The sequence below is a fragment of the Labeo rohita genome, chromosome 16 (assembly GCF_022985175.1).
Source record: "Labeo rohita strain BAU-BD-2019 chromosome 16, IGBB_LRoh.1.0, whole genome shotgun sequence".
NCBI classification, from domain to species: Eukaryota; Metazoa; Chordata; class Actinopteri; order Cypriniformes; family Cyprinidae; genus Labeo; species Labeo rohita.
In genome coordinates, this window is record NC_066884.1 from 22881601 (window position 1) to 22899430 (window position 17830).

At 36.8% G+C, this 17830-nt stretch overlaps 1 protein-coding gene across 3 annotated transcripts; it reads right to left on the bottom strand.

Moving 5' to 3' along the window:
• Nucleotides 1-106: 106 nt before the first annotated feature.
• On the bottom strand, nt 107-17830 carry pex5 (peroxisomal biogenesis factor 5). 3 transcript variants are annotated; one of them, XM_051131728.1, is made up of 17 exons: nt 17577-17830; nt 13650-13807; nt 13404-13442; nt 13170-13287; nt 12949-13092; nt 12666-12756; nt 12299-12389; nt 9934-10056; nt 7541-7651; nt 6919-7002; nt 6700-6819; nt 4424-4567; nt 4226-4296; nt 3919-4140; nt 1583-1748; nt 1342-1499; nt 107-1080 (listed from the first exon to the last, which is right to left on the bottom strand). In XM_051131728.1, exons 2-17 carry the CDS (start codon nt 13761-13763, stop codon nt 840-842), a joined length of 2037 nt encoding a protein of 678 aa, XP_050987685.1. In that variant the 5' UTR covers nt 13764-13807; nt 17577-17830; the 3' UTR covers nt 107-839. The 3 variants fall into 3 exon arrangements, with proteins under 3 accessions (XP_050987685.1, XP_050987683.1, XP_050987684.1); XM_051131726.1 differs by lacking the exon at nt 7541-7651 and having other exon boundaries at nt 108-1080; XM_051131727.1 differs by lacking the exons at nt 7541-7651; nt 9934-10056 and having other exon boundaries at nt 108-1080.

A 17830-nucleotide genomic window follows, 5' to 3' on the forward strand; every position in this document is an offset into this window, starting at 1 on the left:
ATGTACGTAATATTTTGTATCATATTTTATTACGTGTGTTTAGAAATATGAAAAGTATTTTTCTTTGTTTTTTTTTAAATTAAAAAAAAAATAAAAATTATTTTTAATTAGTTACCAAGCATTTTTGTCAAAGCTTTATTGCTTGAATTACATAGATGTAATAGCAATTTGAATTGGCTATATGCAAAACATTAATAATTATGATACAATACACAATATGGCAAGTAAAATTTACAATTAAGCAAATTAATTTACAGCAAAAGCAAATATCTGATAGGAAAGAATGCTTACAGACAGTCTTTCGGTATCACAACCTTTCCGTCACTCACGAAGTTGCCAATATAACTTTAAGGCTTGCAATTCACTTCTGTTATGTTGTACAGAATCTGTAGTGATGTAGAACACAATTATTTCTCCACATCCTCATCTCTGTGTCAAACAGAGGCAAGTACTTCGAGCTCACAGTGCAGGGACCTTATTTTCCCCTTATTTTGATATTTTAATTTTGATAAGGACAATGGAAAGAACTGTAATCTTCAAGATTAACAAAATGGGAAAATTAAAAATTCTCTGTAAGCGTAAACCTGTGACAAAAACCGTTTGTACCATGGACTTTTTAACATCTTTTTCTTAAAAACAGTCATCAGTTCATCCGCCTGTCCATTAACTTAGTGCTGGAGCTAAATGGATGTTTCCCACTCGTTTTCTCTTTATTAGCACCTTCAAAAGTCATGCCCCTCTGTTGAAATGTACATCTCCAGTCTTGTTGTTTTCACTCCCAAACAGGCTTCTCCACACTCACATTCGATCTTCCTGTGCTCCATCATCTCCTGCATCCTTCATTCAGCCTCTACATCTCTCTGGCAGAAGTGCGCCAGCAGCGTGTCCAGATCTCGCCGGTCGGCGGCTGAGTAAAGCGAGCTTTCTCCCATCATGCTCAGTGCCATGCGTAATGTGGACCAGATGTTGTCTGACATCACAGTGGCTGCTGCACCTGGTCCTCGACCCGCACCTCCCTCTCCATCACTTGCGGCCTGTCGCTGCAGAGATAGGGCCTCTAGGAAGTGCTCTACTGCCTCCCTGATAGAGATTCAAAAGAATTGCGTTTATTGTGACATTTAGATCTTTCTTTCATGTGTACCATGCTTAAAGGGATAGTTCACTCATAAATGAAAATTCTGTCAATAATTACTCATCCTCGTGTCGTTCCAAACCTGTAAGACCTTCGTTTATCTTTGGAACACAAATTAAAATATTTTGGATGAAATCCAAAAGCTTTCTGACACTGCATAGTGTTTTCATTTTTGGGTGAACTATCCGTTTAAACCTTCTTTTACTAACCTGTGTGCACCCAGATTGACACAGCTGATGCCCAGGTTATATCGGCTACGTACAAACCCAGGTTGTAATTCCAGCGCGCGTCTGTAAGCAGCGACTGCCTCCTCTGATCGGTTTCCATTAGCAAGAGTCGCTCCCAGCTTGTTCCACAGTAGATAATCCTACATTTAGAATTGAGAGAATGAGGTATGTGAACTAAATGTGTAAAGAATATAACAATGCCCCTAAGTGCAAATGAACCAACCTGTGGCTTCACAGACAGGGCGGCACTGAAGCAGTCCACAGCCTTGTCATACTCTCCACTCAGGTTGAAGAGAACGCCCAGACCACACTGCAGCTCAGGATCCACCCGTGTGGGTTCAGCAGCCGCTGAATTCAAAAACAACGTCTGCACTTCATTAAAAAGTGCCCTAGGAGGAAGATGAACAAGGGTAATAATAAATTAACCTTCAAAGAGACAGTCCATCCAAAAAATTCTCACATCATTTACTCACCCTCATGTCATTCCAAACCATTATATAGCTTAAAAATACTTGGAATATAGTCACAGAGACAATTTTATGACACTTTTTTGTCACTATGGAGCTTGAGAGACTACAAACCTACTTAAAGGGATAGTTCACCTAAAAATGAAAACTCTGCCATTAATTACTCACCCTCATCTTGTTCCAAACCTGTAAGACCTTTTGTTCCTCCACAGAACACAAATTAAGATATATTTTTATGAAATCTGAGAGCTTTCTGACCCTGCATAGACAAATGTGTCAGCCCCAATAGCCTTGTGGGCAGTGCGCCAACCTATGGTGCAGTTGCACCTCGGGTGTCCTGAGATCGAATCCTGCCTCGTGGACCTTTCCTGATCCAACTCCCCCACCCATTCACTTCCTGTCTCATCTCTTCTGTCCGCTCAAAAAAATGGAATTAAAAAAACAATCCATGTGACATCAGTGGTTCAACCGTAATGTTATGAAGCTACGAGAATACTTTATGTGCGCAAAGAAAACAAAAATACCATGGTACTTTTGAATAAAGTTGTTACTCAAGATACAAGAAAATAAATCTTTCAAAAATGTGCGCACAAAAAGTATTAAAGTATTAAGGCTGAACCACTGATGTCACATGGACTATTTTTATCATGTTCTTACTACCTTTCTGGTCCTTTAAAGTGTTAGTTGTGTTGCTGTCTATGCAGGGATGGAAAGCTCTCGTATGTCATCAAAAATATCTTAATTTGTGTTCTGAAGATGAATGAAGGTCTTGTGGGTTTGGAAGGGCATGAGGGTAATTAATGACAGAATTTTCATTTTTGGGTAAACTGGCCTTTTTAAATGACTTGGAGCAGAGCAGCAAGAATATTCTTCTCCTTTTGCACTCCACAGAAAAAGAAATTCAAGTTGCTTTGGAATGAAATGGTGAGTAGAATTTATTTTGGACAACAATATTTAATTAAAGAAAGACATTGCATAATCATCTCTGAGTCATACAAAAAAGTATTTTAATATCTGCACTGTCAACTGATTGAAACAGCATATGTAGCTCTACTCAGAATGCTGTCTGCAGACTGAACTGCACACCTGTGTTTGTGTAAGACTGTGTATTTTTAGAGCACTGCCCGCTTATGATTGGTGACAAATGTAAATCTGTTGCTTGGTTACAATGCCCTGTCCAGTCACTTATGCATGTCGCACATTAATGTAAAAAGGCATTAATAACAGGCTGCTGCGGCTGCTTGCACATCTGATTAGTTCACAGTATCACACAAGCATAAGTAGGGTTTAAAGGAATTCTGGGTTCAATACAAGTTAAAGTCTTTGTTGAAATAATTCTGACTCATTCCTCAGTCTTACAGTGACACTTACACCATGTTCTAACCATTTGTCAACCCACACTAAATGCAAAAATTGCCTTCTATTTTCATAATTTCCATGATCCTTCTCCATACTGCATTTTTTATGATTCTTCCTAATTTTTCAACTCAAAACTGTAAGACCTTCTTCATCTTTGGAACACAAATTAAGATATTTTTGATGAAATCCGAGAGCTTTCTGACCTTGCATAGACAGCAATGGTAATACCGCGTTCAAGGCACAGAAAGGACATGAGCGTCGAAAACTGACATGGAAGAGATTTTTGTTTTCTTTGCACGCAAAAAGTATTTTCGTAGCTTTATAAAATTAAGGTTGAACCGCTGATGTCACATGGACTATTTTAACAATGTCCTTACTGCCTTTCTGGGTCTTGAACGTGTCAGTTGCATTGTTGTCTATGCAGGAAAGCTCTCGAATTTCATCAAAAGTGTCTTGATTTGTGTTTCTGAAGATGAACGAAGGTCTTAAGGGTTTGGAACAACATGAGGGTGAATATTTTGGGTGATCTACTCCCTTGAAGTATTTTAATGGATCCTTGCTGAAAAAGTGTTAATGTCTTTTTAAAAAACCGTATTGACTCTTATTGACTTCGGTCAATGAGATTTCATTGTGGTATGTGTGGTGCAACCAAGAAAATGCAGTGTCACTCATCATGTAGTGTACTTGCTTTAAACCCAAAATCTTTCTTTACAGCATTGAGGAAACCTCTTACTCTGGCAAAAGTGATCCAAATCTCTCTCTTTCTTTCTCTCTCTCCCTCACACCCTCGCGCTCCTTCTCTCGTTCATGCTGCTCAAGGATATGCCGGTATTTAGGGTTGTGCCTCAACCAATCACGAAGCGTCTCGCAGGCCTGTCTATGTAGTGACTCATTGGTGAAGCTCACAGCTAAAGCCATGAGAGCCGTCAGATTGTCCTTTTTCAGCTCAATACATCTGAAAATAACAATTGAGACTTTAATATAAGCTTATAATAGAGAATTTAATTGCAAGACTGTAAGACTGCAGTTATACTTCTCACCTGCGGAGGGCGCTGATAGCTGCAAACTCTTGCTCGTTCTCTGCCTGGCAGGTGCCCAGATATTGCCAAGCCTGCAGTATCATCACACATAGTCAGCATTTCACAAAGAGAAACAACAAAGCAGAACACTGTCCCACAACCCCTTGAAACAAAATAAATCATTTTTTGGATGTGGGATTATACATATGAGGAACTGACCAGCTGGTTGTCTGGCTCTCTCTGAACCGCGCTCTCAAAGAGGCGTACGGCTCCAGGAATGTCCCCCGCCTCCATCCTCTTCACGCCCTCAGCAAACGGATCATCATGGGACAGGTAGGGGTTGTCTTCTTCAAACTGATATCCCTAAGAGAGAATTAAAGGCATATTCACACTAAAAGCTGAAGTTGGTAACTTTTGCTGCTCTAGCGGTTCATAAACAGAACTGCATGCGTCTTGCGGAAGAATATTGTACCAGGAGCTACCTCTCTCTGCTTATGCCTATGACTAATCGCGCAGGTACTGGCCTATTCAGAACCAGTATAAAATAGTCAGAATTCAAAAACTTGTTATAGGTATATAATAGTGATTCAGGATAAGCCAAAAACATGGTATGGAAAATAGATTCATGAAATACTCACTTATTATATACATTTTGTAAATTTTGAACAAAAAAAGTTACGGACTGCAGCTTAAATGGTATATGGGTCAGTGATATGATGCCTAAATTTTGTCTAATTGCATTTTTTCCGTTAAAATTGCTTTAAATGCATAAAGAAGATGCCATATATATGAAGTACCGCTGTCATGTATGTAGTCACTTTAACTTTTCAACAAAACATTAGTTATTTGTAATTTAAAGTTTTTCTGTTATTTAAAGTGTCAAACTCTCATGTGGTGTGACCATCCGGCCATAACCGCTGTTTTGGAAACATCTTTGAAATTAACCTAAATTTATTCAGATTAATTTTCTGACAAATTGTGTTTTGTAGTCCTGTATAAAACTGCAAAGCATTTGCATTTATATTTCCATCTTAATATACAAACAAACTTTATCCAATGATGTCCATTTAATGAAATATCATGTGGTGCAACCATCAAGAAACTACCATTTTGGTACTTTTAAGTTGAAATCCATTCAAAGACAGGACATTGCATCATATATCAATTTGCCAAGAACCCATGGAAGCATCAAGTTGGTTCATAATTCTCTTTCAAATGTGGAAAAAAATAACCTTTTAACAGTATGTAGTTGCTACATTAGGATATCATGTGGTATGACCCTAAAAAATACATAAATAAAATAAATAAATACATGTCATTTTTTGTGGGAAGCTAGCTTGTTTTGTTTAGGTGGTCAATTCTGTGCTTGTACATTTTGACTGAATTTGAAAATATCATGTGGTGCGACCACTGCAGACTGTTTTCCATTATAGATATATGTCCCAGATTGGCATTTGTGGTGCCTTTCAAATAATAGTTTATATACATAAAATACTTTATATTAGTATCAGTTGGAATAGATTTTGATGCAATTTGGGTCATAGTTTGTGTTTCATCTTTGTACAATATTTTTTTTTCTAATTTTAGTTTGGTAATTATGCATTTATTAGTAATTATTATTTATTTAATAATAACTATTTTAATCTGTTTTACCTGATTCCACTGCCAAGCAAAGTAAAATAATTGCTCGCCATAGGCAACATGTTATTCTGACCCTGCAGTCAAGCACAAACTCCAGATGTCATTTTCTACTGTAAGGATGTTCATGCTGTCATCTCAAAACCTGAGCCAGCAAGTTCCCACTCCTCTAAATTGACCCTTCGCAAAGCAAGCTGCGCTGTATATGTCAGTGCACTAACCACGAGGCTATCAGCACAGACTAGATTTTTAATGATATAAGGTCATTGTGTCATTTGGAGCGACCACTCATCATATGGTGCAACCAGTAATAGCAATAACTGTATTAAATTAACAATAAAATATCTCATTTCTGCAGTTGAAATATAAATCACTGCCACAGTAGGCTTATGTAAAAGTATTTTTAGGTATTTGTAATACATTTTTATTAGTTTTATGCAATTTACAGAAAAAATAAGTCTGCTAACTACATTTAAGAAGGCAACTCTGAAATTATAGAATAAAAATATGAGATCATTATTTACAAATGCAAACACTTTGATTACTAAGAGTTTGAATATAAATCATGGTTGCACCACATGACATTTTTTAAGGCTACAGCCAATTCATCTAGATGAAAAAACACAAAATCATTTAATTAAAAATTTTAATATGAATTTATGTGTACACAACATTCTTAATGTTTGAACGTCAATGACCCATATATAACTTTAAAGTAAATCTTGACGAATTCATTCTACTAACAGTTGTATAAACTGTAATAAAGTATAGACTAGAGCCTGGGAAAGGCCTTAAAGTTTTAATTAGGTGGAAGTATCCATGCTGTAAATGGGCACAGCTGTACATGTTCCAGATACCTTGTCATAAGAGCTGCTGAGCATCTGGTCAAAATCTGAGAGCCAAGGGTGAGCTTCAGCATCTCTCTTCGCCATTTCCTCCCACTCCTGCTGGAGTTTCTCCCAGAAATCAACATCGCTCTGAACTCACACACACACAACGACACACAATCATCAGTGAATGAAACAGTATCACGCTGAAGTTCATGTAAACACGTGCAAGTGTTTAGTCTGTCTCACCTCGACTGCTGCTTTGGCCTGCTGGAAGTCTGGCCCATAAGCGGTGAATTCATCTACCCAAGATTCTGCAGACTCTGCCGAAACCTACCGAGCACAGCGACATGCCAGGCTGTTAACAGCCTCAGTAACACATCACAGGGCCTGCAAATGCTTAAACACTACTTAGCTGAACTGGGGAAAAAAGACAACATACTATGATGAATGAGAGTGGGGGAATAAAGAAAGGATGTAATGGAAAAAGAAAAAGTGGGTTTGGGAGACCGACAGAAGAAGTAAAAATCTCACCCTCATTCATCCATCTTTCCTTTCCTCTCTATTTTAAAAATAGCAAGCAATGCTCAGTGTACCTTCACTACTGCAGGAAGTCAAAGTGGTTTCAGTAGCTGGGCACAAATGAAAAGCAGTGAGAGCAGGGCATTAGCTCTACAGGCCTGGCGTCTCGCAGCGATAATTATGTTAAAAGCACTGTTAAATTAAAGCAACAGTTTGCTCTCTTTAAGGCAAAAAAGGGTTTGGTCAGCAGGGGCTAGTTAACATAACGAAAATGACAAGCCTAAAAACACGGACAGAACAGAAATTGCAGGACTACTGCATCACTGTTGCCGGCTGATCAGGGTCCTACCTGCCTGACGATAGTAGCCCATTGCTCTGCCTGTTTAGCTTTTATTTTGTCATTCTTCTTTTTGCCCTCTCGAGTTTCCACTTGCACAGTCCCCTCCCCTGATTCCAGGAACTGGGCAGCCAGTAAGGAACAGAGGGTACAGGGAGGGGGATTTATGGATAGTATGCATTTGGTGTGGGATTGTTAAGGACATTAGGGAAATTTAGGTATGGATGGAGGTTAAAAGGTATCAGGATGGGATTAAAAGATGTCATGACCAACGTCCATGACAAAAGGAAGAAGGAAATATCACAATTAAACTATTGCTTGTTTGAACTATAGGACAAAAAATATTTTTTTAAAAACAGGGGCCAGTTTCCAAGCATAGTGTAGACCTAGTCCTGGACAACTGTGATTTTTCCTTTAAAAAAAAACTTGGACTTGGCTTGGACTTGGCTTAACTACAGTGGGGTCCAAAAGTCTGAGATCACTAGCAAAAAATACTGCTTCTAATACATATTTATATGATCAGGATACCATAGTGAATTTGAGTGAACTCCACAAGTTGGTGCAGAATCTATAATATTTCTTATTCATTTTACATCATAATGATTTGTCTTAAAACTCTATTTTAACTGTATTTTAATTGTATATTTAAAAAAAACTATTTATATAATAAAATTTTAAGAATAAATGGATAGATGGTTTTCAAAATGTACTCCAGTTCAAACGTTAGGGGTCAGTAAGATTTTTTTGTTTTTTTCAAGACTAAGGCTGCATTCATTTAATAAAAAAATACAGTAAAAACAGTAATATTGTGAAATATTATTACATTTTAAAATAACGTTTTACATGTTAAATTGTAATTTATTTCTGTGATGGCAAGGCTAAATTTTTGTCAGCCATTACTACAGATTTTAGCATCACATGATCCTTCAGAAATCATATTAATATGCTGATTTGGTGTTCAAGAAAAAGTTCCTACTGTTAATAATGTTGAAAACAGTTTTGCTGCTTAATATTTTTCTGGAAACCATTGTTTTGTTTTGTTTTTTTCAGGACTGTTCAAAGAATAGAAAGTTGTAAGGAACAGCATGTATTGTACAGAAATCCTTTGTAACATTATAAATGTATAATGTCGCATTTGATAAATTTAATAAATCTTTGAAATAACTGACCACAAAAAAACTTCAGTGTATTTGTTCACTGCTATATATTTAAGTGTGTTTTTGTTGTTTTCCCTTGTTCTTGTTTTTTTTTTATAATGTATTTTAAAAAAAAAACATTCAAGCATTAAAGCAGAGCAAAACATTAAAAAAGAAAAGAAAAAGAAATAATTGACCCCAAACCTATGAACAGTAATATTACATTATATTATATTATATTATATTATATTATATTATATTATATTATATTATATTATATTATATCACACATAATAGACTAAAATAGATTTTAAATGTCAAATTTTAAAAAGGCACAATATGTAAGTTTTCACTGTAAAAGGGCGCAAATTTAAAACAAACAAAGAACCAAAGGCGTAGTTTAATGATGCCGTGATTGAGTGTGGAATTATGGGAGTTGTTTTCTTCATCCCCACAGCCCATGCAATCCATCAGGACTTGGGCAGAAATCATGTTCATGGATGAGCTAATGTATTAAAGGCTTACTACAGGTCACTGTAGTATAAAGCATAGTGGGGCTGAAAGACCTGGAAGCAAAATGAGGATGCTGGAGCAATTGCTAATGAAGGACGAGTGCGATGGTGGAGCTTTTATTATGCCACAATCAACCTCTTCCACTCTTTCTGGTCATGTGTATGCAAGCAGTGCTGTTGTATCATACAAGATACATTTGAGTGCACTGAACGTTGTTTAAAATGCTACTCTGTGTGTTTGTCAACTATCTAATAAAACATATTAAAGCGTCTTTGGTGTTTCCATGTTTTCTACAAAAAAAACCCGGAACCAAAATCGAGGGTGTACGACTTCATTGGCACGTGAAGCAATGATACGATCCATTACACTAGTTAAAATTGCTTATTTCTCTGGATTTAAACATTCTTCGAAACATTTGGTATAATATAAGTACACAAAAATATATAACATTGTTCTAGTAGTTTTTGGATATTTTCATCAAAAAAATCTTACATATTGTGCCTTTAAATCTGGTCTCAGACCCCACTGTTTATACAGATTCCAGTCTCTAAAATAAATGAAGCTATCCAAAACTGTATTTTTCATTGCTAATTATTTAAAACACAGCAGTGCACATTGGCAAGGATTTACAGTATGCTATGTAATTCTGGCTAATGTTGCCTAGCAGCTTGAGAAGAGCCAAGATGGCTGCCAAAGGGCTGCAGTGTCACCCTTCACAGTGTTTCCTCTATGCGAGGAGCTGGGAAGGCCTCGTACCTGGTTAATGCTGGAGGCCCAGTGCTGTGCCTCCTTGGCCTGTGCTTTATCAGTGTTCTCTTTTCCTGCTCTGTCCTCCACAGTCACACTGCCCTCGCCAATCTGCCTAATGAACCGCAGGAACTACACAATAACAACAACAACAACAACAGCTATTACACATCTACTGCTACCAGGAAACACACTGACGATTAATTCAACACACACACACACACAAATACACCAGTGCTTTTTTCTTGACAGTTATGGTCAGACACAAGCAGACCACAAGGAGGAAGGAATAACGGCTAAAAGCATAACGTATCCCAAATGATACAACAAAGCATGAGCAGAGTTAAATGAAAAAGAGAGAAAAATATGAGCAAGTAAAGAAATGCCCATGAAAACATGAACAATGTCACATCACTTCATCATCCATCACAAGTCAAAAATGATCCTAAACTGCTTAATGTATTACTTTAACCTTTCTAAATATAACCCAGAAGGGCACACTGGGATGTAAAAAAGATCTCTTGGGACAACATTAACACAGTTTTAGCTATACTTAAAGTAACAGTTCACCCAAAAATGAAAATTTGCACAAAATTTACTTACCTTCAGGCCGTCCAAGATAAGATGACATTGTTTCTTAATCAGTACAGATTTGAAGAAAATTAGCATTACATTACGGGTGAATGGGTGCCGTCAGAATGAGAGTCCAAACAGCTAATATCCACAAGTAATCCATACGATTCCAGTCCATCGATTAATGCTGTGTGTTTGTAATGATCTGTCATCTATCATTATGATATTTTTTAACTCAAGCTACTGCTTACTGCTAAAATATAAGTTCCCAATAGAGAAATATGCATAGGTCAAGCACCGTTTACAAGTAAAATCAGTCCAAAACAGTTCTAAACCAATATGCCAGTGGAAATTAAGAAAAGGACAACAGGGGATGGACTTTTTCCTACAAACACGCAGTTATTCACAAGACATTAATTGATGGACTGGATGTTTTTATGAGCTGTTTGGACTCACATTCTGACAGCACCCATTCACTGCAAAGGATCCATTAGGGAGACAGTAATGTAAAGCTACATTTCTAAAATTCGTTCTGATGAAGAAACAAACTTACAGTTGAGGTCAAAAGTTTACATCCCCCTTTCAGAATCTGCAAAAATTCAAATTCAAAAAGTTTTCACCCCCCGGCTCTTAATGCATTGTGTTTCCTTCTGGAGCATCAGTGACTGCTTGAACCTTCTGTAATATGTAAACTACATGTAAACACCTTTTATGTTACGTTTTAAATCTTATTCAGGTCAGTACTAAATAAACAACAGCATGCATTTTGTATGATCCCTCTTATTTTGGTAAAATAATTACATATGAGTTACATATGAGTCACTCAGTTGTCCTCAGTGTGAAAAGATGGATCTCAAAATCATACAGTCATTGTTGGAAAGGATTCAAATACACAAAAATGCTGAAAAATCAAATAATTTGTGGGACCTGAAGGATTTTTCTGAAGAACAGCAGGCAGAAATCAACAACACAAGGTAACAACACAATATTAAGAATCGAGGGGATGTAAACTTTTTATAAATTCAACTGTTATTTTTGCTTGTGGACTATATCTAAATGTCTTTTAGGTGAAATATCTTGTTCAGGTCAGTACTAAATAAAAAAATAACATGCATTTTGTATGACCCCTCTTATTTTGTTAAAATAATTTATATTTTGCAGATTCTGAAAGGGGGATGTAAACGTTTGACCTCAACTGTACATCTTGGATGGCCTGAGGGTGGGTAAATGTTTAGCAAATTTTCATTTTGGTCAGGCTTTTAAGTGATCCCTCATAATAGATCAATTCGGTGATGTGGCACTGGTGAAAGCAGAGCAAACAGAGCAAATTCTGAAATGGATAAACTTTAGTCAAACATCCTGCAAATCATATTTCATAAAATTACATTAACAAAGTCCCTGTGCTGCAGCATTTAATACAGCAATACGTCATGAGAGGCAGTGATATTACCAATGTGGACTGCCTATTATTCTTAGATTTTAGTGGCTTACTGCTATTATAAGAATCAAAGTAATAGCACTACGATCAAAGATACCAACGTTCAATAAACAGTTACAGGAAAAAATTATTCTTCTGCCAAGTAATATCATTCATTATGACTGCTTGTGGTTGCGATTGTGCAAACATAGAAAGGACTTAACTTTAAAACAGAATATTAATTTAGAAGAGGAACTATGTGTACGATTTGTTTTGGGTGTAATATCTTTGTCTTGTTTAATATGCATGTGGTGACTTTGACTAAAGTGTTTCAGGTGCAGCTCAAACAACACTTAAAATCTTAACCTCTCCTCTTACTCTCACCTCTGTGTTCTGTAGTTTAGGGTCATCCACTTTGGCAAGGAGTTCATTCGCTGTTTGCCGTAGTTCTTCACCTGCCTGGTATTCTTGTGTCCTGATAGGATAAAAAAAATATATATTACAGCAAAGACATAACAGCTGGTGGCTAATACCAAATTGTTTTAACATCAGAACTTTCAGTACATCTTCAAATTGTGGAACAAAAAATGAAGTTCATTTTTTTTCAATTACTGTAATTTTAATCAAATAAAGGTAATTTTGCTGAAAAAAACAAAACAAAAAACAAAACAAAAAACAAATTACTGACCCCAAACAGTAGAGTTATTATGCCTCGTCTTTCTATATTATTCTTCTAAGTTACATAAAATACCATTCTTTGTCCTGCTCTCTTTCTCCCAAATCTCCTAGCCATAACTTTTCCTCTGATTGCTCCAGGTACTCCTCTGCCCAGCGGCCAGGGTCTATAAGACAGGAGGAAGGGAACTGAATAGTGGAGGTATAGTAGAAGACGACAGAAAGAGTGAAGCTTTGGAGAATGAAAGGATGGCTGAGCAAAGATGAGTGAAGAATTGTCAGCCCCACGTAATGACATCCAACAGCATCTAACGGCATTACAAATCTGGGCTAAATAACCATATTTTAAATATATTTACCTGCTACTTCGTTGATGAACTCTCTGGTCCAATCAGCATCAGCAGGATCCAGACCAGCTTGTCCAGAAGAAGAGGCGGAGTCGGCACTAGACAAGAACTCTGCTGCCCAATCGCCAGACAGTGCTAGAGCAGCCACATCAGGAGCTGGGAAATGAAAACGTATAGTTATAGCACACTGAAAAGTGTTAAAATCGGACGATATGTGTGTTTGTGCAGTCTACCTCTCTGTGGAGCCTGTCTGTAGCTCTGTTGATCTATCTGCTGCATTTCTTCCAGCAGTTGACCCATATCAAAAGTGTGAGGAGGTCGTTGTGGGGCCTGTAGAAACTCACTGACCAGCTGGATTTCAAAACAACAGAATGTCATTACAGTAAAAACATAGAAGACTATTGGACTTCGACAAACTGATCAGGTCACTAAAAAAAACGAAATATCCAAAAGACCAAAATACACACCTCCTCTTCAGTGGCTATTTCAATTGGAGTAGGAGGAATCTATGGGGAGAAAAGATTTTTAATAATCACATAATTTTAATATTTTTTAAGGCTGCAACTTTTCAATCTATTAATCTACTAATTTATTGTATTTATGTATTTATGTTACAGACATTGATTGGTGTTGTTCCAGCCCTAAATATTTTGTCATGATTTAAAAAAAAAAAAAAAAAAAAAAAAAAAAAAAAAAAGTGTTCAGTAACTTACAGTGGGTGTTGATCGGTGTCTCCAAGCCCCGCCCTCTTGGGTCATGTGACCAGTGAGTTTCATGAGCGGATTGGCTCCCCCACATTCCCCCTCCACTAACTCCCGCATCGCCATGGCAACACACCGTCAGGCTCGATCAGGCTAACACCTCGAGATATCTATATGTAAATGAAATATCATCAGTGAGTGGTTTGCTGTTACAAGTGACAGTGGTGAAGTGGTTGTGGTGGATCTTTCCGACTCCAAGGCCCCCCATTGTCCAAAACAATATTTGCAGGCCCCCCAGCTGTAGTTTTGTTTTCAACACCTAAATCTCTACAGGCTGGAATACATTACATAACTTTTAAAATCTAAACAGAATTTAAAACACCAGGCATTAAAGAGTTACAGAAGAAACAGTGGGCATCATACACTTGCCGACTTTCAAGTCGTTCCAGTTACAAGAAACTGACTTTTCTTACGTATGATGATAAAAACAAATGTTCTAAAATAGTCTTGAGATATCAAACACTGGACTGGACAGAATAATAGTTTGAAGCCAAAAAATTCTAAGTCTGTGACTATCATATACTACGTGACTGTTTATGAAATCTGTCAGCTCAATCTGCAGAGTGAATCGGCAACTAACCTAGAGCCCTATGATTTCTGCGATGTGGAAAACGCGTACGGAATCACGGAATCCAGTCATGAAAATGGAATTTACTGAATAACGTGGAATGTCACGGAATTTGTCAAAGTTTGAATGAATTAATCAAAAGTAAGTCTTACACTTAAATCAAACCACAGTATGGACTAGTATCTGTTAATATTATGCTACAAAAATACCATTTAAATGTGAATCCTGCATGTTCTGTGTGTCTCTGTTTTAATGAATGGAGTAGACGAGCGTGAGACGCTCGAGGTGATTTCAGCATCTGTCGTCTCACTAAATGAGGACATAAATACACGAACAATATCTACTGAGAGTCACTTCATGAGCATTTGACCGTTTCATTTTAGGAAAACTAGCGTTATATCATATACACACAGAAATATTTAAAAGATAAATGAAATTAATATTTTATGCCTTCGTTGCATAACCAGAACATTTTAAATACACTACACAGAATTTCTGAGGGTAAAAAAAAAAAAAACTTTCATAAGGCTATTTTAAGAATAAATGTGAATAAATCAAGTATGCATTCAAATAATTAGACATGCTAAAACACAGAATTTGATAACAATAAAACACACTGTGAGAAAAAATTAAATATTTCATACGGCCCTGAACATGTCATTTTTGTTAAACCTTTATTAAATTGATGTGAAATTGTATACGTTTCATGATTTTAATTAATTAGACATGCTCTTTGATTAATAAAATTTAATTTAACCATTAAAAAGGAGTTGAGAAAGATTAAAATGGAAAAAATGGAATTTGGAAAAAAAAAAACGGAAGTTGGGAAAAAAATAAAACAGATTTCATAGGGCCCTACTAACGTCAACTTCTCCAGGCAGTAAATAAGTGCAAAATATCTGGGCACAAGTCATGTACAGTGAATTCCTGCCTTAAGTTGTTCAGGGTTCCCAGCTACCAGGCTGTTTTAAACAATACATTTACATTATTTTTCTAGTTGTTATTAATTTTCTAGATAAAGATTGAGGATAAAAGTTTGCAAAAATATTTTCACTCACAATATCTAGTAAAAATGCATATTCATTATTACGACGGCATTTTAGTGCCACTTTAAAAAATACAAAAAATCTAATATTACGAGATTGAAGTCATAATATTTTGAGAATGAAGTTGAAATAATATAATAATAAAGAATATAGTCATAAAATTATACCATGTGTGTTATACTTGCAGGGACAGTATGCTTGGAAATAATATTTCACATCGTTGATAGCATTCACTAGGCCAATTTGTAGTGTGCCAGCCACCCAATAATAGCAATAAGCTTTTGGAACTTTCAGTACAAAACAAAGTCTCAGCTTTCAAAATCTTTCAAAATAAAACTTTTGACAGATTTTGAAAGCAAAGACTTTGGAATATCTCCCAGTGCTCCCAATCCGGGCCATTTGCATGCACAATAGGCTAGAATATACTCTCAAAATATTATAACTTTAATCTTGTAATTGCTACTAATCAATTCTTACAATTTCAACTTGATTCTCATACTATTTTGACCTTTATTCTCGAAATATTACAACTTTAATCATATAATTTTAGATGTGATTTTTTTTAACATGCCACTAAAATGCCATCGTACAAAAAAAACCCCAATTTTAATGATTTTGTTTTTTGTGAGTTTTTTAGGCGTTTTATCTTTTTTTAATGATGGATAGTTCCCTTCCAGAAGAAAAATTTCTCTACACTATCACAGCTGAGGAATAAGGGTCTTATCTAGCAAAACGATCTGCCATTTTCTAAAAAAACAAAAACAAATTTATATACTTTTTAATAACAAATACTTGCTTACACTAGCTCTGCGTCCACAACTTCATGCATTATGTAACACATTGGAAAGGTCGCACGTGATGTAAGCGAACCCAGTGTTACAAAGCGAACATGCAAAGAAAGTCAAAAGCCCTTTACAAAAAAAAAGGTAAAACGATGTCGGATGATTTTGAATTTGGAGTAGAAAATGAGATGGAGTTTTTTGCCCTACCCTACCATTTTAAATCAGAGTACACAGACAAGAACTAACCATGTGTGACCTTTCCAGCGTGACTACATAATGCGTGAAGGCGTAGACGCACATCGCAGAGCTAGTCCAAGACAAGCATTTGTGTGTGTGTGTGTTTTTTTTTTTAAATTGTCAGATTGTTTCATTAAATAAGAGCCTTGTTGCTTGACTGGAATCATGTGGATGGAGCCCTTCGAAACTGCACTGAAACTGCAATTTGGACCTTCAACCTGTTAGTCCCCATTGAAGTCCTGGAATGTGTTCCTCAAAAACCTTAATTTCTTTTCAACTGAGAAAAGAAAGACATGAACAGCTGGGTTGATATGGGGGTGAGTAAATTATTAGGAAATATTAATTCTGGAGTGAACTAATTCTTTAAGTTAAAACATTCTAAGTCATTTCAAGAGGGCCCCGGTCCATGGTTGCAAGCTACTAGTCCAGACTGGTAACCCAAAGGTTGTCCTAAGTAACATAAAAAGTTACCAGAATCACCAGTGCCCCTGAGAGTGACTTCTAGTCTGTTTATATGAATTAAATTCAATAATGATTATTGTAAACCATTTCACCTCTGGAAGTGGTTAGGATGAATATCTTGCCGTTGAGTCCTACGCCACCATACCTGCCACAAACATAAATGTCTCCAGCCTGAACAGAGACTGAAAGACAATGAATCATCAGCTTGAGATAAATCCTGCCGACTGAGCTACCTTTCCACTGGCATAAACATATGTTCCATCAGCTTATCCAGACTAGAAGGATTACACAGATTTCATTGTTCCTGAAAACAGCTATTAACAATTAACCAAGACTGCATGTGAACAAGCAGCTCTGGTTTACCTTGCTGTCCTTTTGCAATAATCCCAAAACAACCTGCTTCCCTCATGTATTTGTCACATTGATGAAAAATCAATGAGACCAACAGGAGTGTTTGTGCTATGAATGACCACCGGTTGAACTGGTCATCTGACCACATCATTCTTGCACTAAAAACTAATGTCAGACATACTGAACACTCTCTGTTCCTAATTTGGCTCTTGTCTGCTGTCAGTTTGGCTTCAGCACAGGAACATGAAGTGCCAGTGTGACTTTCCTCAAATGTAAATGGCAGTTATACATAGCAACGTAACAGACAACAACCGGTTAGCTAACAACAGCCGTTTTTGTGCTGCAGGTTTGATTATAACATTGAAGCTAGCAGGTCAAATAAGTCAACTATGCAGCAAACAGTTAGCTTACAAGCTAAAAACACTCATCTCACCTGCACAGGCGATGTTGTCACCTCTCTTCTTCCCTCTTTCTCCTCTTATCCCGAGAGTAATGGAGTTTGGACAAAGACAAAACACGTCTGAGCGTAGTAGGCCCGAAAGAGACAGCTGAGGTTAACGGCCCTCTGGTTGTCGGTACCTGACGGGTAAATGTTGCGCTGGTGACCGTCCTGTCTATTTACCTTCCTCGTGTGGCCCACTGGAACAGGAGCGAACCAGCCACACGAATCCTACACGCTACGCTCCG